Source organism: Sinohyriopsis cumingii, unplaced genomic scaffold (genome assembly GCF_028554795.1).
Source record: "Sinohyriopsis cumingii isolate HCF-2022 unplaced genomic scaffold, ASM2855479v2 utg001869l, whole genome shotgun sequence".
Taxonomy (NCBI): Eukaryota; Metazoa; Mollusca; class Bivalvia; order Unionida; family Unionidae; genus Sinohyriopsis; species Sinohyriopsis cumingii.
The window spans coordinates 739,690-764,281 of NW_028316075.1; the positions used below are offsets into that span (position 1 = coordinate 739,690).

Below are 24,592 nucleotides of genomic sequence, written 5' to 3' on the forward strand. Positions count from 1 at the left end.
CGAACTGTTGTCAGATCCATCTTGAGGTAGCCTCGAGCAATTTAAGAAACACCTCAACCAAGTACTGGCCACGATACAACATTGGCGGCTCAGTCACTCCATCACATCTCACTTCAATGTAAAACCCGCATGTGACTTATTCGGTTGCGTGCGTTGTATTTTCTTGGTTGCGGGAATGCTAACCCTCCACGTGAATGTTCAGACATTCAAAGTCTGCGTATAATATATACAGTATCTTCATCTTCCGCACAGGAATACATTTCAAAATGGGTTCCCCCCCCCCCCAGGCTCTGGCATCACTGTTTTTACTCTATTTCCATTGCAGTATCTGAAGCATATTTAATACAAGTTTACAGCATCTCAGTTTAGTTTATTTCCTCTTGGGATAATCGCCTTGTCATCTCGAAGATCAGAGAGCGCTTGCGTAACTCATATTAGTAGTGAATGGGGTCACTTTAGCGTCAAGGGGAATTAGCATTAAAAAACACCCTGGGTCACTTTTGGCGTCAATGGGAAATTTAACATTACGAAAAACCCTGGGTCACTTTGGCGTCAAGGGAAATTTAACATTACGAAAACCCCTGGGTCACTTTGGCGTCAATGGGAAATTAACATGGGAATAAAGTGTGGGTCTGTTGAGCGACAAGGGAAATTGAACATGGGAATAAATTGTGGGTCTGTTGAGCGACAAGGGAAATTGAACATGGGAATAAATCGTGGGCCTGTTTAGCGACAAGGGAAAATTGAACATGGGGAATAGATCGTGGGTCTGTTTAGCGTCAAGGGAAATTGAACATGGTGGGTCTGTATAGCGTCAAGGTGAATTGAACATGGCGGGACTGTCTAGGGACAATGATGGTAGAGGGCCAAACACAATAGAGACAGAGACAGACATACACTAGTACAAGCCTGAGATTTATATATAAAGCATTACCAAGACCTGAAATTTTGCTGGGGTGTTCAAAAATTTGAATAATTGTAATGATGCTATAAATAGCTATAATCAAGGAAATGCTCAACGACAAAATGGATGTTACTAAAAGTAACGCTAAAATGACGAAATTGTCCCAGAATTTAAAGGAAAATAAACGTATCCCCGAAAATTAAGTTACAATGGTTTAGACTAAAATGGATAAAATTAGTAACTACTTACAATAGCAACTTGTGTGACGATCGTGGATAAATACCTATGTATCTATAATCAGCTGAAATTCATATGAAATCCCACTATCTATTTATAGCTCCAACTTGTGGGTTATTCCTTTGGAAAATCCCACTATCTTTTAATAGCCTCAGCTTGAGTGACGTTCCTGTTTGGAAATCCCCAAGTCCATATTTATAGTCTTAAAATTTCCAGCGTCAGTGACGTGACTGTACTGAACACTAGGGGATAAATGTCAACAGTGTTGCAAGTGGCTGACCTGAATACACGCTACTGCAGGTAGGTAGGTAGAGTGTATTTGATAGGGATAAAGTGAGTTTTATAGGGACAAACAGAAACCAATACACACACATGCAAACACATACACACACACACACACACTATAAAATGGATAAAATTAGTAACTACTTACAATAGCAACTTGTGTGAAGATCGTGGATAAATACCTATGTATCTATAATCAGCTGAAATTCATATGAAATCCCACTATCTATTTATAGCTCCAACTTGTGCGTTATTCCTTTGGAAAATCCCACTATCTTGTATAGCCTCAGCTTGAGTGACGTTCCTGTTTATGAACTCTAGTACATATGTATAGCTACAACCTGTGGAAATCCCCAAGTCCATATTTATAGTCTTAAAATTTCCAGCGTCAATGACGTCACTGTACTGAACACTAGGGGATAAATGTCAACAGTTTTGCAAGTGGCTGACCTGAATACACGCTACTGTAGATAGGTAGGTAGAGTGTATTTGATAGGGATAAAGTGAGTTTTATAGGGACAAACAGAGACCAATACACACACACACACACACACACAGAGGAAAGAGGAAAAAAGCAAAACCAAACATACTATCCATACAAACGTACCCGAACGCATACAATCCCCAAATATACTATCCACACAACGTCGCTAACGCATACAAACTCAAAATATACTATCCACACGGAAGGGAGGGAAAACAAAACCAAATATACTATCCATACAAACGTACCCGAACGCATACAATTCCCAAATATACTATCCACACAACGACGCTAAAGCTGACAAACCCCAAATATACCATCTACACTCGGGAGGAAGAAGAAAAAAACAACCAAATATACGATTTACATAACGTACGCGAATACACACACACACACACAGAGGGAAGAGGAAAAAACAAACCCCAAATATACTATCCACACAGAAGGGAGATAATACTAACCCCAAATATACTATCTACACATGGAAGAGGAAGAATACAAATCCCATACCTACTATCCACACGGAGGTGAGATGTAAAAAAAGTAAACCCCATATCTACAATCTACGCAGAGGGAAGAAGAAATAAATAACCCAATATACGCTATCCTCAAAGAGGGAAGAGGAAAAAGCCATAACATACTAACCACACAGAGGGAAGAAGAAAAGCATTATACACTATCCACACGGAGTGAAGAAATAACCGTTTATATATACTATCAACAGAGAGTGAATAAAATAACCCATTATATTCCATCAACACAGAGTGAAGAAGAAAAAGTTTTTTTGAAAGCACCTAAACCCTCACCTGCAATGACCAACTCTGCCAAGCACCTACACCCCACCCCACCCCAACACTACAAAACCCATTTAACCCGTTATTTTATAGCATCAGTATGTGATTTAGGAAACATCAAGACACAAAATGATGGATGAATAGACTGACTATTGTTTACCGACTTGCATGCCTAAAGAGCGAGCGTGAAGGAAAACATCCTGGTTTTGTTTTCCCTCCCTTCCGTGTGGATAGTATATTTTGAGTTTGTATGCATTAGCGACGTTGTGTGGATAGTATATTTGGGGATTGTATGCGTTCGGGTACGTTTGTATGGATAGTATGTCTGGTTTTGCTTTCTTCCTCTTTCCTCTGTGTGTGTGTGTGTGTGTGTGTGTGTGTTGGTCTCTGTTTGTCCCTATAAAACTCACTTTATCCCTATCAAATACACTCTACCTACCTATCTACAGTAGCGTGTATTCAGGTCAGCCACTTGCAACACTGTTGACATTTATCCCCTAGTGTCCAGTACAGTGACGTCACTGACGCTGGAAATTTTAAGACTATAAATATGGACTTGGGGATTTCCACAGGTTGTAGCTATACATATGTACTAGAGTTCATAAACAGGAACGTCACTCAAGCTGAGGCTATAAAAAGATAGTGGGATTTTCCAAAGGAATAACCCACAAGTTGGAGCTATAAATAGATAGTGGGATTTCATATGAATTTCAGCTGATTATAGATACATAGGTATTTATCCACGATCGTCACACAAGTTGCTATTGTAAGTAGTTACTAATTTTATCCATTTTAGTCTAAACCATTGTAACTTAATTTTCGGGGATATGTTTATTTTCCTTTAAATTCTGGGACAATTTCGTCATTTTAGCGTTACTTTTAGTCACATCCATTTTGTCGAGCATTTCCTTGATTATAGCTATTTATAGCATCATTGCAATTATGCAAATTTTTGAACATCCCAGCAAAATTTCAGGTCTTGGTAATGCTTTATATATAGATCTCAGGTTTGTACTAGTGTATGTCTGTCTGTCTCTGTTGTGTTTGGCCCTCTACCATCATTGTCCCTAGACAGTCCCGCCATGTTCAATTCACCTTGACGCTATACAGACCCACCATGTTCAATTTCCCTTGACGCTAAACAGACCCACGATCTATTCCCCATGTTCAATTTCCCCTTGTCGCTAAACAGGCCCACGATTTATTCCCATGTTCAATTTCCCTTGTCGCTCAACAGACCCACAATTTATTCCCATGTTAATTTCCCACTGACGCCAAAGTGACCCAGGGGTTTTCGTAATGTTAAATTTCCCTTGACGCCAAAGTGACCCAGGGGTTTTCGTAATGTTAAATTTCCCATTGACGCCAAAGTGACCCAGGGTGTTTTTTAATGCTAATTCCCCTTGACGCTAAAGTGACCCCATTCACTACTCATATTCGTGGACTTTATAATTTGTGATCATATGCAACAGATTCAGCAGAGATAACCACTCGAACACGTCGGTTGTTTTGTTCATCATCGACTATGTGTGCAATTTCAGCACTTCTGTCATGCAAAGGAATCTTAGTGCTTAATTGTTTTGCTTTTGTACGAATCGGTATCACGGTCTGATACGGTGCACCTGCTTTTCATGTGTCTCTTGGTATATTTATTCCATGTTGTTGTGCGGATTGTTTCAATTGGTTTACTTTTAGTGTAACTGACCAGGGTTTATCTGGGGGAAGTTGTTGCGAGTCCTAGTAACTCAAGTATGCCAGCTTCTCTCCAGATGCCTTAGTTAAATCACAGTAGGCATGCTAGTATGTAAAGCAAAATCGTTGTCTAATAGAAATTATGTCAATAAACTTTAAAATATGTTTATTTATCAGTATCAGAAATTGCAAATCGCTTCAATTCTGGCTTTCATTTTTATTACTTTTGTATCTTTTTTCTCAACATTTTTTATGTCTGGTTTTTCTACAACAATAGGCTAAAAAAATTACATTTGCTGCGTTGCTAATTCTTTGTCAGCGCGCACGATAATACTCGCGAACAGATCCGTAAGGTCGACAACAAAGATTACGCTACTTTACTTCGATGCCAAGTTTAAGTCATGGTCGAGCTCCGAAGCTAACACGTAACGTAAGTAAATGCAGTTTATGGCATTCTTAATGGCATAGTCTACCGCATAGTCCAAATTTTCCGAGTTATGCATTGATTCCGAGTCGTTGAACTTTTCTTATACGCGTGGATTATATTATTTAATAAGAAATCTTTTTTTTTATCTATGCTCGCAAGTTATGGTGTTTATTAATACAAATCGTCGTTTTACCACATTATGCTCCATTTGATGTTATTATGTGCTCATTTATTTCTCCATTAACTTTACATTGTTAGAATCGTGAATTGTTTTTTTTTTTTTCTGCATAGCTGACATTATGTAAATGACGTTGCACCCCAACAAGCAAGGTACGGTCTCGCAATCAAGTTATTTTACCTCGCTTCAGTCTTCGAAGCTTGGTATCTAAACGATCTTCTGCTGCAAATACAATTTTCTTATAGTGGGTATTAGGTGAAATCACAATTAGCGTTGAGAAAATACATCACACGAACTCGAAATTGACCATTCATTGTCCTTTGACATCAAAGAATATCAAATGTACTGTAGTCCTCGTTTACGAACCTGAAATTATTTATAATTATCATGCCGTCCCAAAGTATTGATTATATGGGTTCTTTATTCTTACATCAAAATAACCCTTTTCACAAAAAAATCACAATTTCGTAGGGTTTTGTATCATATTTTTCATATTCTTTATTACAGACGAATTCATTGTTATGCATACGTGTGAGTGGCATTGGTGGTTTTATATATTATGAATAAAATGCTTCTCTGATTAATTTATCATTGGTGATCTTCGCTGCCGTTGCTGTCCTCATTAATTATTTCAAGGTCATCACTGTCGTATTCACTACTAATTTCACTATATCTGCTGGGCGGCCTGGTCAACGTCAGCGACTTGAAGTTTTCTTGCACAATATCATCGAATGATTTTCTTTTTCTTTTGTTTTACACTTGATTGAGTTTTACGTCTTTGTTCATCCAATATAATTCCTAATTCGAATAATTTATAAAATTTTCTGGATAAGTATTTGAAAAATCATAATCTTTTGAACCACTTTAACAAATCTGCATGACAGTTTAAACCGAAACAGCGATTTAATCTTCGGTCAGTATGATTTCCACATTGGATACACTTACAAATCCTTTAAAAATAATTACACGCATAAATGTGTGAAGTTTCTGCCATTATATTGATTAATATAATTTTCTCACACAATCTCTAAGAAATGTATACAAATAGAGTTGAAATGAATATAAAATATTCTCTCACAAAGAAAACAATATCAGCGATATATATATATATATATATATATATATATATACTCAAGGAATCTCTGCATAATAAATTAGATGCAGCAGTCACAATAAATGAAAGTGTATTGTGGGCGCCCGCGTGGAGGAGTCTCGCCATGGTCTCACACGCATGCGTAAATCGTGCATTCGCGTGCGATTGGATGGTAAATTCTGGGGTATATAAGGCTTTGATTTTTATCAGTAACATCTTCCCACGTACAATAGGGACTTGGAACAAATTACCATCAATAATTGCAGAAGCTCCTTATGAATACTCCTGACTTGGTATTTCAAAAGCAATAGCTTTCCAAAATCACAATCTAATGAACTAGTCAGCTACAAGTAGGACCTAGTGTTTCTCAGGGATATGTCGGCTGAGGTTCATTATTTCATGGGGGGGGGGTATATAAGACTTTGATTTTTACCAGTACCATCTTCTTCCCACGTACAATAGGGACTTGGAACAAATTACCATCAATAATTGCAGAAGCTCCTTATGCATACTCCTAACCACGGGTGCTCGACGCGAGCTTGATGTTAAGAAAAAAAAAAAAACAATCATCTAAGGGAAAAAAATCATACAGAGTGACAAAAATACGTTAGATTACCCCCATGACCCATTCTGACATAGGACCCTCTCTATCATAATATATGATATCTCTTATATAGTATGATAGAGAGGGTCCTATGTCAGAACGGGTCATGGGGATAATCTAAGGTATTTTTGTCACTCTGTATGATTTTTTCCTTGAGATGATTGTTTTTCTTTTTTCCTTTTCTTCTTAACATCAAGCTCGCGTTGAGCACCTGTGCTCCTAACTTGGTACTTCAAAAGCAAGAGCTTTCCAAAATCACATTTTAATGAACTAGTGTGTCTCAGGGCTATGTCGGTTGAAGTTCATTATTTAATCGTCGCTTCGATAGCAGGATTGGTCTGAGTATGAAGGAACGAAAACGTACACTGACACTTAAAAAAAAAAAAAGCCACCTATTTCTGCCTTTCCTATTATTACTCTTTTTATCGTTCTATCGCTAACGTCCATACTGTATCTTAGACCATGCACCAACCGCTGCTTAAGAGCCAAGTGTGGCTGAGTCAACATATTTATAGATAGACAGAGAGACCAACTTTAAATGCTCCATAATGATGCTGGTGCCGGAGGCGTGTCTGTCACTGAAATTGCCAATAGTTTCAAGAAACATGATGTCATCTTATCATCACAATAATGTATCATGTCACCGATCCCATCATCTAATCAAAGCACTTGTCATAGATGTCACGGAATCACGCGAGAGGTGTTATTGAACAGAGCTAGGTTCTAAAAGCTATTAGATTACCGGTTGTTTCAATCGGAGCTTATCGGCCTTTTCTGTTACTCAAAAATATGCATCAGATTGACCTCAAAGTTGTATTGGGGTTTATTTACCTCTAAGTACACGAACCAGTCTGTAATCGTCTGATAAATTCATACGCTTTTACAAAGTGAGACTAATAGATCCCCATGGGTGAATTAAAAAATTGTAACATGGTTAAATATGTGTTTATTGTCTTCTTCTCATACCGTATGCTGTGAATTTCATTGACATGGTTGCTTTGTTAAAGTGGCTTATATTTTTTCTCATGATTTTGTAGGTCTGAAATAGTTCACGGAAGGCGGAGTATTAGATACAAGAGCGGTGACGTATACCGGTAGCCATCAAGGGGATGCTATTTATTTAATATTGAAACATTGCTATGATGATTAATTGCCAATCATAAAAGGCATATTTTATTGCGAGTTAGCGTTTCTGCTTTTCAGGCACAATGTCGGAGGTCAGGCAACATCAGTCCAGTTACAAGGGGTGGCTTTATAAATGGACAAACTACCTTAAGGGTTATCAGAAGAGGTGGTTTGTCCTGCAAAATGGTCTGCTTTCCTACTACCGGTATGACACGTTCCGAAAAAATATATAATTGTTATACAGCTTTTGGTACATATGCCGTTTGTTGGACACATATGTGTTATATATTTTGGATACGAAATGCAGCAGATAAGTTTCTGGTGAACAATGGGCCCAAGATTTATGCTGTACATTTGTTCAGCATCAACAATCATTGACAAAATTGGTTTCCTTTCTGTAAAAATTGACACATACCTCCTCTGATCATGCATGCTACTAATGAACCCATCCCCCATTTGATGAAATCTTTTAAGTTACTGGTATAGAGTTGTCACAATAGGTGACACTTTTATCACTTTTAAATAGGACAAACTTGAAAGTTGAGAAATTATTACACATACAGAATTGAGCCCTGTCATATTCCAAGATTGTTTTGGGGGGTGTTTTAAATTCAGAAAGTTGTGTTTTGAAGTCCCAGTGGGGGTCAGTGCATGTGCCCCCAAGTGAGATCTAATTCAAAATAAACTTTTTTTTATGTAAGCTATTTTCTGTTCTAAGACTCGCCCACTAAAATGCATTTGTGTATGTATATTGTGAGAGAAGAATGAAAATTTTATAGTCAAAGAAACCTAAATAGGTACTTAGCAAAATATACAAAGTTTAATGATTATAATTTTAATGAGAGATAGGACTGCTTTTAATCAAACTAAACAAACAAGAAATGAGATAAGTATTATTGGGTTTCATTCTGTTATTAAAATTTTAAAAAATGGGAGAACTGCTGTAGTTTTTGTTCACTTCCCCAGTCAGGGCCCTCAGGTGGCCTAGTTGTCAAAGGTTTTTGCCTGTACAGATCACTGCTGGGGTTTGAGTCCAGGGCTCAGCCATGATGGATATGTGAGGGAGCTTACCAGTAACTTTCCATGGGTTTGTGGTTCTTCCCAATGTTTTTATTGGTTCTTCCTCTACCTTATTGGTTGCCATGCACAGCATATCTGCTGAAAAATGGCACTAAGCCAACAACAACAACAACATTCCCCAGTCCTTTTTAAATTGTTTGCTTAATATATACCCACAATGAAATATACACAGTGCTATCCAAGTACAGTCTCTAGAAGTCCAGCCTGTTTAGTACTTGTGACCCAAATATTCATGTTCATGTGACACATTTTCTCACGTTTCTAAACACATTTAATTTTATCATAGACCTTCTGTTTTTTTGCAGACAGAACGAAGCACATGATGCTGCATTCTATAACCAACAGCTTAAAAATATCGTTGGGGTTGCTGGCTTGGTCATCTGACAAATTGAATGCCAAATGGATAGATAAAAGTGATGAATAAGCATAATCACTTAAAATATTTTTGGTAGGAGGTTGTCTTGTGTTATTTCCAGTTAATGTAGATAGAACTTTTTTGGTAGAGTACAGTCAAACCCGGTTATCTCAATTATGTTGGGGATGTCAAAAAATCGATAACATAACTAGGTCCAAAGACATCAGGGTTGACAAATCTACTGCAGAAAAATGATTATGCATCTGAAGTACCAAAAATGAGGAATTTTGTTTCTAAAACCTAGCGGCTTCTTTAAAGCTTAATAAAAATAATAATTCAGTCATGCCAGGTTGCAGGAAAAAAGATTGGAGGTCCTTTAAAGTAGATTAAGTAACAAGTCACACGTTTTTACATCACTTATGTTACTGTAGCAATGTCAGTGGTTTAATTTTTTTAAATAATTTATTTCCCTGTACTTAGCTGCAACCTTTGGTAGCCTCAGCAAGGGATTACTTTTCTCATGATGACCAAAATCTAGGCCAATTTAAGTACATGTACATGTTGGACTGTACATTTTTAAAAGTATTTTCTTTTAGTGTTTACTTTAGCTAGTAGCATTATGTAAGTGACCAAAATTGTATGTGAAAATCGATTGTTTTTTTTTTATCATCAGCGCTTCCTTTACACTGTTATACTGGTTTTTACTGAAAAAATTTGCCTCTGTACTGTCGAAAAGATGAAGCTATCGGTATTCATGTACCAACAAACTGTAAATGTGTTTAAAATCTTTAAGGTTAACTGTCTCAACATCAAATTCTGTAAGAAGCCGACTGACTTTGATCATTGACCATTTGCAAGAACAGAGTGCCAGGAGAGTTTGCATATCACTTTGATGCAAAGCTTTGATACTCGATTAAACTTCAAGATAAAACAGTACAAATGAAAGCACTCCTGTTTGTTTCATTGACATTTCCTTTCAGTCACTTTCTGCTTCATTCTGTTAGGGTTGAAGAATCAGCAATAGACAACTTCATTTAAACAAAACAAATGTGAGCAATATGGATTGTAAAAAAAAATACTGTTTGTGATATTTTTTATAACTCTTGTTTGAAAACAATTAATAACCAGGTTTTTGTTGAGGGGGGTACCAGCTTGGTTTGGAATTTGTATGGTTTCTATTTATAGATGATTGTAAGTCATGTGATTTAGTCATGCTGAAGTTGAAGGCTTACACTCACCAAGCATGGAAACGTTAATGTTTTACTTTGTAAGTGAACTCTGAATCAGACTTGTTAACTGTGTATGGATTTAGTTGGTGACTGACCGTGATGATATTGGAATGGGATTACACTAGAGTTTGTTCCATAAAGCATCCTAGCCATAATTTTGTCAATTTTCAGGTTGGCATCATTAAATGTAGCTAAAAGTACCTAATACTTTTTAAATATATAGTGTAAAATGAATCAGGTATTTTTAGGTACATTTTATGATTTTGACCTGATAATTTACTGAGTTACAGATAGATAAAATTTGGAATTCTATGGAACAAACTATACTGGCGTGGTGTTGACATGGGAAAGTGTTGATTATGAATGCAGCTCCTGTAAAGGTGAGAAACGCTTTCTTTAAATTTTTGTAACGTCACCCGCTTAGTAAGAGGGGTGGTTAATTGGATTTGGCTGGCGTTATCTAGAGGATGATCTCCCTTGATATTATAGCCCAGTGGGAGTGAAAGAGTGTGTGTATGTGATTATGATTTTTAACATAGCTTTAACAATTTTTCAGTCATATCGCTACGATGTCTGCTGTGTGGCAGTTTATAGTGCTGGGGCATCATGCCTCAGACACGTAGCATGATGTCCCACCCAGTCACATTATCCTGACACCAGGCCAACCAGTCCTAACACTAACCTCTTAATGCTGAGTGCCAAGTGAACCCACGACCTCCTGCTTCTGAGGCGGACTCTCTAACCACTAGGCCAACAGAGCGGTCGGGACTGAAAGAAAAATAGAATTTCAACAGAGAACTGAACGAGAATACTGGGAGAAATGAAGCAATACGAGCCCCCTTTGACAAGCAAATAAAAAATTTAATCAGAACAAATTAGTGACGGCAATTCCAATTTAAGTTAGATTATATCAAGAGAATTTTACAGGTGTGTCCAATTTAAATTATATCATTAGAATTTTACAGGTGTGTCCAATTTGGATTTATTTCATCGTAATGAGAGGTGAAAAGAGCGGAATGTCCACGACTGATCCACGACTGATGTACATCACCTTCCTTCCTTTTGACCATATATCAACGTCTCCTTGCTCATCCTTCCTAAGCTCTTTGCTTTGCCCCTTCATGGGCTTCCTGGTCCTTTTATTCTGACCTCTGACTTCTGTCTCCAGACAGTCTCGTCTCTCTCTCAGAAAGCTCTTCCTTATTGCTATTCTCTTCCAGGACTTGTACGTCCAAGCACTAAAACATGTCTTTCTTTTTACGAGACGGCCACCTGGTCCCTTTTTTGTTTAACGAGGAAAGCACAAATCTCTATGCTTTCCACAGAGTTGAGACTCTTTTCCAGGAGATTTTCAGACTAAAGAATTTTGAGTAAGGTCGTCACTTTAAAGTCTGAGTGCTCTAAAGTGTACACCTTATTCTGCCCAATTGTAGGCAGTGGTTTCTAATTTTTCCCAAAGAAACAATTCCTTTCATCACGTGTAGACAGCTCAGAATCTGTGTACGACAGTGCATGACAGTTTCCCTTTGAAAAAATGACAAGTGGACATAGGTTCCTACCAAGCGGTTAGGGTTGGTAGCTCAAATGTTTACTTTCTAAGGACCCGTGTTAAGATACCCTGGTCAATTTCACTGAGGTGGAATGCTGCCCCTTTGAAGTTTACACTGACATGGGGTGAGATGAATGAAGAAAGGTCGAAGTGACCCTTCACAAAGACTTTTCTGGCTTAAATGCAATAAAATCTTAATGCTCAATGCATTCACTTCTGACATTCACTGCAATTCGAAATTTGACACTTCACAAATTTCCTTACCCCAAATTGTGGTTTACAACATAATTTTCTCCACTCTATGCAAGTGATAAACCATGCATTGAAGAGATTCATTGATTGGTATTTGTACCAGTAAAGTTTGGTCTCGTACTGACTTTTTCCAACCTTGCCAGTACAAGGTACAGGTGGTAGTAGAAACACCAGATCATGTAAAATTTCTCAGAGATGGACATTAAAAGTTGCATTTCGTTGTAATAAGTGGGTCCACATGTTACTTTGGACCAAAACTTATGTCCGACATAAGGGGGTTATCGAATTAACAGGGGTCGAGATAGTGGGGAAAAATTAACATAACAAAGAAGGATCTTTTTTGGACCAGACCAAAACACCGACATAGCCGTTGTTTTTTAGATAACCTAGGTCGAGATAAGTGGTTTAACTGTACATTCTTTCAGTCCACATGACATATACTGCAGAACTATTCCCGAATGTCAAGCAAAATTTATTACATTTGAACCCAATCTTTTTTTAAGAAGTTGACATGAATACAGATAAAATAATCTGTCACCAAAGAACATGGAACAAATGTATATTTATCAAGAGTTAGGCCAGCAATGTGAAAAACAAAACTTAGGTTCATAATGGTACTAAATCTTTGGGAATCAAAACTAAACGTAAAGTCTTATGAACAAACTTTGAACTTGGAAGTTTAATTAACAGCAAGACGTAATCCACGGTGTTAACTGACTCGCAGCATGTATATGGCAGAAAAGGGTGGGGCCAGTTAGTATGTGCAGGTGGGGAGAAAATTGTTTACATTTATTTTATTCCCATATTGCTGTTGCAGTTAATCTTTGGACATCCTTTATAATATCATCATCAATTGTAATTCAGCTGAAATGCTTACTACTATGCAGACTTGGTTGTGAAGTGGGTATCAGTGTTAGATATGATTGTATTTAATCAACATAAATATTATCCAGTTTTGTAAGTCTGAATGGTTTTAGCTCCATATAACTGGAATTTCTTCTTATAGATACCTTTTTCCTCCAGTTTAACTTGTACTGTATTACAAAAAAGCTGAACGTGACATGTATAAATCACCGAAATTGCCAAGCCATATGTTTGCAATAAATATAACATCTATAATTGCATTGATTGGTATTAATATATGGCTTCTTATTTTTAATGGCTTTAAACAGACATCCATGGTAGAACTTCTTTATCTTCTCTGAACTGGAGGTGGAACAGGTTTTTGTTTTAAAGGCTGTAAATCCCAATTAGTTTCTGTGTATTTTGAACCAGTCATATTAATGCTTAGGTCATCATGAATATTGTCACTGTATTCTGTTAGATTGTTAAGTAATGCTGGCTCATTCAAATTTCAATTATTAAATTTCTGAAGCTTTAAGTTCATAGAAGCTGGTTATTTGACTATAGGTAATAATAACATAAGGAAAGCACACTAATATCCGGTTAATATCCCAATTAGTTCTATAAATTCTTTTTAAATACAAAATTAATTGCTAAGCAGCAATTGAGTTATTTTATTCTGAATGAAGATTGGTGTCAAAATTTTATTTCTAAATTTTGTCAGTAGATGAATTCCAAAAAATGAAGATTATTGCAGCCATATTGGAAATGCATCTTCTCTAATGATCAGAGCGTATTTGCAAGTTAGCAATAAGAGCTGCTGGTTATGTCGATAGAAATTTATTACGCGTAGTCTCTCTTGCTCTTTCTTGCGTACAGTAAACATATTTTGTTGCAAAGAAAGGTGCATTTTTTGGCTAAAGAAAGCCTGTGGTGCAACAGAGATTTCGTAAACATGTCAACTATGTGCTGCTGCGATATACATGTATACTCTGCATTTGAAGAATAAAGGGAAGAAAGGCAGTTTTATGTGGTTTATTTACCACTAAAAACCAGAACTTCGTGGTTGTTAGTTTCACTTACTAAATTAATTTTTCACAAATAAAATGTTTTTTAATAGTGTTTGGATAATGATGGATAATGACTTTTCTTGTGGTTGAGTGTATGAGCAGCTGAATATGCAAATAATTGATAGAAATTACAACATGTTTGTTTGCATAAAACTATGTAGAAAAGCATGTCCCGTCAATGGCTTGAAGGAAAGAAAACTGCAGTTGAAAAGTATATATGTAAAAATAAACGTTTCTAGAATGTGGGTGGAGAACCCCCTAACTTGAGGGCTTTGATAGATATTATTTTTCTTGTACAGGAAATGCTGAACCCTAAATTGTATCATTTAGTATTTTGAAAACTTTTACTTTAATGTTGGATTTTCCGAAAATTGATGATTTATTGTCTCAGTCTTTTGGATGCTTGAATGATCTTTTGGACGCTTGAGTGACTTGTAACTTTCTAATTGGGATCATCTGATATATTAAGCTTGCATTTACATGTTGACATGAACAGATATCATTGAACAAAATTCAATCGGACGAACAAAGTAGAACTTTACAATTATGTACAACAGTATAATTCTAAACAGTAATTATTTACAATTTTATTATTAACTATTCATAGACAACACACTGAAATGCATAAAATTACAGACATGGGTCCTTTAACTTGGTATATGAACTAAATCCTTCTTTCAAACTGATTCAACAAACATGTGAGTGCATCTGTTTTTATAAAGTAGTTTTCATAATGTAACCACTCACTTTATAGCTTCGTTACAACAATCCATTGATGGGATTGCAAATTTATGGTTTATTATTTGTCTGCATCCTTGTAGTAATGTTAGGCATTGGTTAAATAGTATATGCATCATTGCTTTTTTTTGGGGGGGGTTGGGTATTTTCACAAATACAAGTCTAGTCAGAAAACTTGGCCTTACAGCACTTATCATGAATTCTACAACATGGTATTTTCCTATATGTTTCTGACCTACATAATTGCATTTTAAAGCTAAATCTTCAATAACATAAAAATATCTAGACTTTGCTTTCTAGATTAGCTAATTGTGTTACCCTCTTTAAATAAGGTCATTATTATTATTATTATTATTATTATTCTATGAATATGTTTGCCCAATGGTTTGCAAAAACAGACAAGCTAATTAAGTAGGACACAGTGATGTTTGCCATTATTTCCCCATTACAATTTACAAGTTCAGTTACGGTCAGTCTCAAACTGATTTTATGAAGAAATAATGTCCACGTTGAAGTTTAAATATCCAGATCACTTATTCTGTTCTTAAAACACATATTATTATTTTGCATACTGTTGTTGAAGTTTCGAGAGCCTAACTTGCAGAAATTGGGCAGTGATAGTTGAACAAATGATGCTGATCCATCATCCAGTATGGCTGCCAGCCAGTACTAAAAATATTTAAAGGTCAGAAAAGATCACAATAAGTTTAAGCCATATTTCTTGGCTAACTTCCCATGCATATGGCTTGTAGTAGGTGACAGCTATGGGAGCATAGTACCTCTTGTTAATGGCCTGGTGTAGAATGACAGAAAGCCAGCATGGTTTTTTTCACTTTATATTCATGAAACTACATAAAATGTAGATTATTTCTGAAAATAGAGATTTACAAGTTAAAAAGAAATTAATCTAACCCATTAGGTTTCCATGCAAATTTTATATAGGGCAATAAGAAACTTTGAGTGAATTATGCTGCCACATATATAGCTTTACTGTTGTATAATTAGATAATCTTTTGCATCATTTTCCACACAGTAATCAAGCAGAAATGGCCCACACATGTAGAGGTACAATCAACCTGGCCACTGCATTTATCCACACAGAAGATTCCTGTACAATAGTTATATCCAATGGGGGAACACAAACATTCCATTTGAAAGCCACATCTGAAGTCGAGAGACAGAAATGGATCACTGCACTAGAGCTAGCAAAGGCTGATGCAATACGAATGCTTGAACCAGGTTAGTAATGTATCTTATCCATAGTTGTCCAACTGTATCATATAAGGGTTCTTGCGAGTCCTGGAAATCCTGAATAAGTTTTGAATTTGCAAAATAAGTTTCAGAGGCCTTGAAAATCATTAAATTTCTCAAAATTTTGCCATGTTTTGGAAAAAAAAATTGAAATTTTTGATGGTATGGTTAAAAAAATTGATAACTGCTAATATGAGCACCGATTAAGAAATCTTGTTTTGAACACAACATATAATTTACTTGACAATGCAAGATATTGTTGTCCTTGAGTTTTGGAGAAGTCATTGAATTTGTTTTTGTTAAGTCTGCAGGATCCTGTTAGGTCTATACTTGTCTGGCCATACTTGTTTAGTTGTATCCCATCCATACTTGTCTATATGTGTCCAGAGGTATCATATCAATACTTGACCAACTGTCTCACATCCATACTTGTCCAACTGTATCATACCATACTTGGCTAACTGTGTCACATCCATACTTGGCCAACTGTGTCACATCCATACTTGTCCAACTGTATCATACCATACTTGGCTAACTGTGTCACATCCATACTTGGCCAACTGTGTCACATCCATACTTGGCCAACTGTATCACATCCATACTTTTCTAGCTCTATCCTATCTATACTTTCCTAGCTCTATCCTATCCATACTTTTCTAGCTCTATCCTATCCGTACTTTTCTAGCTCTATCCTATCTGTACTTTTCTAGCTCTATTCTATCTGTACTTTTCTAGCTCTATTCTATCCGTACTTTTCTAGCTCTATCCTATCCGTACTTTTCTAGCTCTATTCTATCCGTACTTTTCTAGCTCTATCCTATCCGTACTTTTCTAGCTCTATTCTATCCATACTTTTCTAGCTCTATCCCATCTGTACTTTTCTAGCTCTATCCTATCCATACTTTTCTAGCTCTATCCTATCCGTACTTTTCTAGCTCTATTCTATCTATACATTTCTAGCTTTATTCTATCTATACATTTCTAGCTCTGTTCTATCTATACATTTTTAGCTCTATTCTATCTATACTTTTCTAGCTCTATCCTATCCATACTTTTCTAGCTCTATCCTATCCATACTTTTCTAGCTCTATTCTATCCATACTTTTCTAGCTCTATCCTATCCATACTTTTCTAGCTCTATTCTATCTTTACTTTTCTAGCTCTATTCTATCTATACATTTCTAGCTCTATTCTATCTATACATTTCTAGCTCTATCCTATCCATACTTTTCTAGCTCTATTCTATCTATACTTTTCTAGCTCTATTCTATCTATACTTGTCCAAATGTATCATATCCTTACTTGTCCAAATGTATTACTATTTATACCACTTTATTGCACCATATTTCAAACAGTGTAGACCCAGATTTGTCTGCTATTACACAATATTCCAGTATATAATCAGGGACTTTTTATATTGTTCATCTGAAATCATAAGAGTAAAAAATGGTAGACTCTTATTTTACAGCATAATTATGTTAAAGTGATCTACATTATTCACAGTAGGAATGTTATACAGTAAGAAATTGAGCATTACAAGATGTGATTGATATATTTCCTGAAATGCAACGAGTATGAAGTATAAGCATCTTGATGTAAGATAAGATATAAGAATATTGTTCAAGATGTCCAAGCACTACTTAAAATTGTCACTATTGTTCATTGCTTCATATGGATTGAAAGATGGTCACCAGCCCATCTTACCACTGGGCTCATTGCCCTTGCCTTACCCTTCAGGGTCCTCCCCAGTGCCCTTCCTTTGTCCATGCTTCTGCCTTCCAGATAACTAATGTACTTCCTTATGGTTGTATTATGTTATATTAATTTCATTCATATTTATGTTTATTAATGTGCTTCCATCAGTTTTTACATTCTAAGAGAAAAACATCTTAAATTTCATCATCAGCAGCAAATTTGCATGTTTCAAATATATCCATTTCTTTCAAAAAATGCCCTTTGATGAATGAAAGTACTATTATATTGATCATACCTAACCTGCATGCCTGCCATATTCTCAGATTGTATTGTGGGGTTTTGAGACTCAGAAAGTGTGTTTTGAGCTCCCAAGGGGAATCAGTGCAAGTGACCAAAAAAGAGGCATCAAATTGAGGATAAGCTATCTTTTCATATAAGCCTATAGAAAATTATTGGAAATTCAAATCTGAATAAAAAGACTTGTCTGTTTTCTTTGAAGCATTTAATGCACATACAAAGAAAACAATAATTGGTTGACTTAGCATTGTCAGATGTCATCATCATACACATACATAGCGCATACACTCACATAATCACAATTGCACTGATCTTAAATAAAAACATGCATCAAATTTCTGTTGTTAAAATCCATCGGATGGCACAATATAGGCTTAATTAGATGCAGTCTTTGCTGCTGTTGGTAGGAAGTTTGAAGGTCATGAATGTGTTCATCTTTCCGATCACAAGAGAATGGATGGTACTGTCTTTCAAACTTCCCAACTGGAGTCTCCAAGCAAATCCTGGTCAGAACTGTGTTAATTTTGACAACCATAATGTTAGTATTGAGAGAATTGGATCCGAAACAGTTAGACCACAAGATACACTTGTCTCTGTAGAAAATTAATATACATCACATATTGGACTGGCCAGTATAATTAGTGTTCATCTTTGCACTCACTAGAGACTGGATGGTACTGCTATTCAAACTTCCCTGCTGGATTCTCAGAGAGAACTTAGTTGTTTTTGATGGCCATAACATCAGCGTTGTCAGAATTGTAGCCAAAGTAGTTAGACCACAAGATACTCTTGTCTGTGTAGAAAAGTAATATACATAACATATGGGACTGACCACTGAATTGAGGGGTAGTAATAAATGCCTCACTCCAGTATGAGTGTTGGGACCCTGAGTTGTCTAAATCGCTCACTGTATCAGATCACTGCATCTCTCCTCTCTCTCTGGGTTTGAGTCTCGAGTTTGGCCAATGTGGGTATGTGAGAAAGCTTGCCAGTAGCTTCTTATGGGTTGGTGGTTCTTTCCTGGATTGTCCTGGGTTCTTCCACCATTTATACTGGTGGCCATGTATAGCCTATCTTGTGCTGAAAAAATGGCGTTAAACCTTAGAACAACAACAATGACGACCGACAGTATGGGTGTTAATGTTTTATAAACACAAATCAATTGCAAACACAAGCTTGTGCTTAATATTGTCTTTCAGTCAATCTATTTTATGGCTAAAAAACATCCTGAAAAGAAAACAAGTCAATTAACATTTGGTATTTTTAACAAGATTAAGATAATGAATAATAATGATGAGAACTTTGCACCATTAGCACAATGGACTCCCCCACATCATTCTTCAAAGGACTTGATACACCACCCTGACTATAGCCAGCCATTTAAGTAATGGGTGAACTATTGGTTGTTTATACCTGACCTTCTTGCTTTTTAATTGTGCTGTATTAACTGACCCAAAGATAGTTTACATGGGCTCTGAGCAGGATTTTCCCATTTATGCATGCTACATGATTGTTACAGACATATATTGAGGTGGGTTGTTTTGGTGAGGTGGTGGGGGGAAAACCATGACACATTATGTTTTGGCAGCTATGCACCTGTCATGATTTTGGTATGAATGCAGTTTGTCACATAATCAGAGATATTTTTCATCATTGGCAGAAAAGTGCCCTGCAGAGTGTATGAACAACAATATTAATTATGTAATTTTGAACAGATGAAATGTTATAAGTAAAAGTGCCATTCTCCCTAAATGTAGATGACTAATCACTGCAGCATCTTATAACGTGCTAATGCATCATTGTTCTTGTTACAGATAGTGATGATGATATTGAGACATCAACAGACAAGAATGAGATTCAGAATACATTGAAGGCCCTCACCTCGAAGCTGGAAGATCTCAACACGTGTAATGATTTGATTGGGAAGCATGGCAGTGGCCTCCAAAGGGCGCTATCAGAACTAGAACATCTAAACTCACAGACTGAAATAGTGAGCCAGATTAAAATTGTGAATGAGAGAGCCACCATGTTCCGCATTACATCCAATGCCATGATAAATGTAAGTTTCAGATAGGATAACATTATTTGAATCTTGAAGATAGGAAAAACTATTTGGATGATAGAAGAAAAGAAATGTATCAAAGAATTTGAAAGTTTCACCAGAACTTACTCAGTGTAATTTTTGCATCTGTATTTTTGTAAATTGGTAAATTGTAATTATGAAGAATGCAATGAATCAGTAAGTTCATATTAGAGTCCATACAAATTAAGTTATTACAAAACTGGTCAGTAAGTAGACCAGTTTCTCCACTGAGTACATTCCCCTGTTGTAGTAACATCAGAAAATAAGTTATCCTATCTCTTGAATCCAACTCTTCATGAATGACAAACATGTTTCTTTCCCATGTACAGTGTGAGCCCCGCTATAACACGGTAGTTGGGAGCCATAAAACCCGACCGTGTTAGATACCAAACCATGTTATATGCAACCAAGTCAGTTAGTTGAAGAAAATATACCCCCAAAAAAAAAAAATGTGGGGGGCATGTAGGTAATAAATGCGGGTGGTAAAATACGTGCTTCGTCGGCACAGTTACCATCTTGAATTGATGCATATCAAATGAGAAATACACCTGTAGTGAAAACAGAGAAGACATAATATAATAGTTTACTTTATTTAGAGAACCATGAATTGGTACTTATACGTGAATCCTGTTTATATATAAATGTCTAATGTATAGCATGAATAGAGTATCAACACTGTGTACTCACCCGTGAACCTCGTCATATACATTGAATCCACAATACAAGTGATTCTATCGAAAATATGCACACACAGCTTTAAAATATTAATTTTGTAACAGGTCATATTGGTCTGAATTCAGTGGAAAAACATAGCACAATCACGTAATGAATGACGAAGCACATTCACTTTAAAGTACGTTCCAAGTCGGTAAATGTTAGTTTGCGTTTTAAGCCGCCGTTGGCATAAACTTTTTCCCAACAAAAAGGAAACTTTCACAGCATAGTTAACGTGTTCCAGTCATGATGGAAAATGCAAAAATCCATCAGATTCCATCACTTTTATTTAAGTTTGATACTGACTTCTTTGAAGAAAAGTTCTTTGCCGTTATTGGAAGACTGTAATCGGCTTTCTTTGATGAAGGGTGCATATGCTATTGAAGTCACCGCTAAAGGACAGCTTTGGAGAACCAAACGAATGCCCATTTCTTACTCGGGTGGCAACATCAAATAATTGTATTGCATGATTGAGACTGGTATTTCTTCATTTGCTGAGCACGTTTTCATAAGAATCAGAGCTTCTAAGGTAATGTGTTTGCTTTGAAATTTCGGCAAACTATTTTATCTGGGTACATTTTTAAAAAGGAATTGGCCATCGTTTAGACTATTCTAGTTGCTGTCACTCCGTGCTTACTGAATAAATCAATAAGTAAGATGGGGGGTTTTTTTGGTATTTTTTTTTTACATTTGCAGTAGCAGTGTGATGCTGCCTTCCATGCATGCGTCTGAAAATTAACAAAGGGTCAATGGACGATAGAGATGCAGGTGTTCTGATGACAGGGATTATTACAGAAAACGTGAACGTTCTTAAGAATTTAATTCTGAGTGAAATGAAGAGGAATTTTACTTACCATCCACATACAAATGTCAGTCTTTGTAAATATATTAATTACTAGCAAGCAGCCGAAAATCCAATGAAAGATAGATTACGAGACAATGCCTCGTCCGATTGATCTCCATTACCAGAAATGTCAACATCAAAAAATCGGATATTTCACAACATACAGAACTCATGCTAGATGTCAGGATAAGCGGATTATGATATAACAATGCACTGTTTAGATGGTTTGTCAGTATGGACAAAGAATTTGTTTATGTAACATGAGATAAATTTCAGTGCATTTTATATCCAGTTTGTGGTTTCCTTTCATGGGGCCTCTGAATTTCTGCACTCCAAACCAATGGTTGTATATAAAAGTTTAAACAGCCAACAATGTCGCCAACAAATAAAAAAGCCACATGGTATGTTTTGCAGCCAGAAAGGAAAAACAATCCAAGTTTGCGACATTTGCGAAGACCTACGCAATCCCAGAATAAACTTTTTATGCGTTTTTTTTCTTCTTCTTACTTTCAAGAAGAAAAAAAAATACTTTTATGTGTACGAGAAAAATACTTTTTCATGTACGAGAAAAACACATAAAATTTCAGGAGCCAAGCCACGATTTTCTTGTATTATTCATACGCAATCTCTTCCCCAAAATGATAAGCAACTTTTTACGTTTTTTTTGTGGAACTTTTTAAGATATTTTTTTGTGCACAAGAAAAATACATGTACATGAAATTTCAGGAGCCATGCCATGACCGCGTTATATCCAAATTCGCATTATAATGGAGCGCGCTATAGCGGGGTCACACTGTATATATCATGTAGTTAGAGAGAAGAACCTCTTACCCATTAACCCTCCCTTACCACCTGCTAAATCACTACCCATCATCTGTAAGTTTGCCAATTAAGCTTTTGCTGTTGCCTCTCAGTATCCAAGAAAATCTTCTTTTTACCCATCCATCTTTCTGTCTGGTTCATCTCAATATCTACTCCAGAAACTTCAAAAAGTTAAAACACAGCTGCTTAGATCATCCTTAGAGTACCACGATAAGAGCACAACTCCCCACTGCACTGTACCCTACACTGGCTATCCATTTGATCCAGAATCAAAAACAAAATTTGTTCATGTGCTATGTTTCACTGACGGATTCCAGTCCAACATACCTATCCGACCTCACCCATGTTTACACACCAGCAAGATACTTATGCTCCTCTTCTGATAATCGTATACTCATTCACACTACAAAAACGAAGTTAGATGGACAACGTTCTTTTGCATACCAGGGCCCAGCAATGTGGAATAAATTGCCCACTGAACTTAGACACAAAGACACAGTGATCCTATTCAAGAGTGCTCTTAAAACTCAATTATTTTGACTGCAAGAACAAACTTCAAGACCAAAAAATGTTCCTTAGATTAAATATTTTTAGCATGTTTTTTGTTTTCTAATTTCATGGTGTTTGTTTTTTGTAATAATATCATTTTATATATTGTTTTTTTTATGTTATAGGTGTTGTCTAATGTTGTAAAGTGCTTAGAGCTTCTAAAGATTAGGCGCTATACAAAGTCCTCATCTAAAGATTAGGCGCTATACAAAGTCCTCATTATTATTATTATTATCTATAAAGTTGGTATAGATTTTCTGAATATATTTGCTACATGTTGGTATCAAGTACTTTGAGTTTTGATCAACATTTGTTTGATTTTTTTTCACAGTTTGTGGACTTCATATTTTCCTGACCTTGTGCCCCAACATGTATTATTGGTGCTCCTTGTTGTTGTTTGTGCACACTCTCTGTATTTTTGTTTCTTTTTATAATGTTTTTTACTTATGGCTTATTTGCCATTGTTTATGTTGTCCTTGTTGTTTCAGTTACACTATGATCATTGAAGTTCAAAGTGCATGATATCCTAAGGCCATGAATATTCACATGATTTTTGCAGTATTGTTTTCATCTGGTTCACCAGGCACTGTCTGCACAAAGGGGACAGAAGTTGTATGGTCCACAGATCTGCGCTTGAGTTTTAGCAGTAAGAGAGATTGGTGAAGTCAGAATTGGAGGAAAGTGACTTCTTAAGTTTCACCTGAAGACGTCACCAATAGCAAGCATGGAGGACACCACAATGCCCCCCCCCCCCACATGATTTGTATAAAGCTGCCAGTGAATTATGTCAGGCCAGCTTGAATTGGAGGATCATTGTGGGAATGCCTCACCTTTTCAGATATTGAGTTTCCAGTATGAAGGCTTGTTCTTTGCATTTATCCAGTAACAGCTTGGTGTTGTTTTCTTATTTCTTGGCGCCCCAGTGGGCACAAATACTGCCACGTAACTGAGCAAAGCCTTAGGCCCACAGATCTGGACAGATGGAGTATATTTCCAGCCTCTGTAATATGTACTGCCATATACTGCAGCTATGGGTACTAATCAGCAGCCCAACCAGTCTGACTTTTCAGAATAGAGGTTGATCAAGATGGTTAGCTGAGCTGCATATTTGGCCTTTCCATTGCCTGTGGGGTCTAATGGGGATCCATAAAGACAGTGCATTTGTTTTGCCATCATTCCATCTGGCCAGCCACCAAGTTGATTGGACAGCCAACTGTCCAACACAATTTCCTGCAGCCCTTTCAGCTGTCCATAGCAGTAATACTTGCTTGTGTGGCCATTAGTTCAGGCAGTTTTTCTAATAGTGGGTATATTATGCAGTGCACAGGGATGATGGCACTGCTGGATATGATGTATCTGTTCTGCTTCTTGGATGCAGGTTTGCAGGAGTCCTGAGGT

The 24,592-nt window shown here is 36.5% G+C and overlaps 1 protein-coding gene across 1 annotated transcript in view; it reads left to right on the forward strand.

Moving 5' to 3' along the window:
* Window positions 1-7,782: 7,782 nt before the first annotated feature.
* The window catches only part of LOC149771431 (oxysterol-binding protein 1-like), a 66,984-nt gene continuing 50,174 nt past the window's right edge, over window positions 7,783-24,592 (forward strand). Inside the window, exons 1-3 of the mRNA XM_089948485.1 lie at window positions 7,783-8,028; window positions 15,973-16,178; window positions 19,997-20,241. Of these exons, the coding sequence (XP_089804611.1) occupies window positions 7,907-8,028; window positions 15,973-16,178; window positions 19,997-20,241 (573 nt within the window). The 5' untranslated portion in view covers window positions 7,783-7,906. The remainder of the gene's footprint in view (window positions 8,029-15,972; window positions 16,179-19,996; window positions 20,242-24,592) is intronic.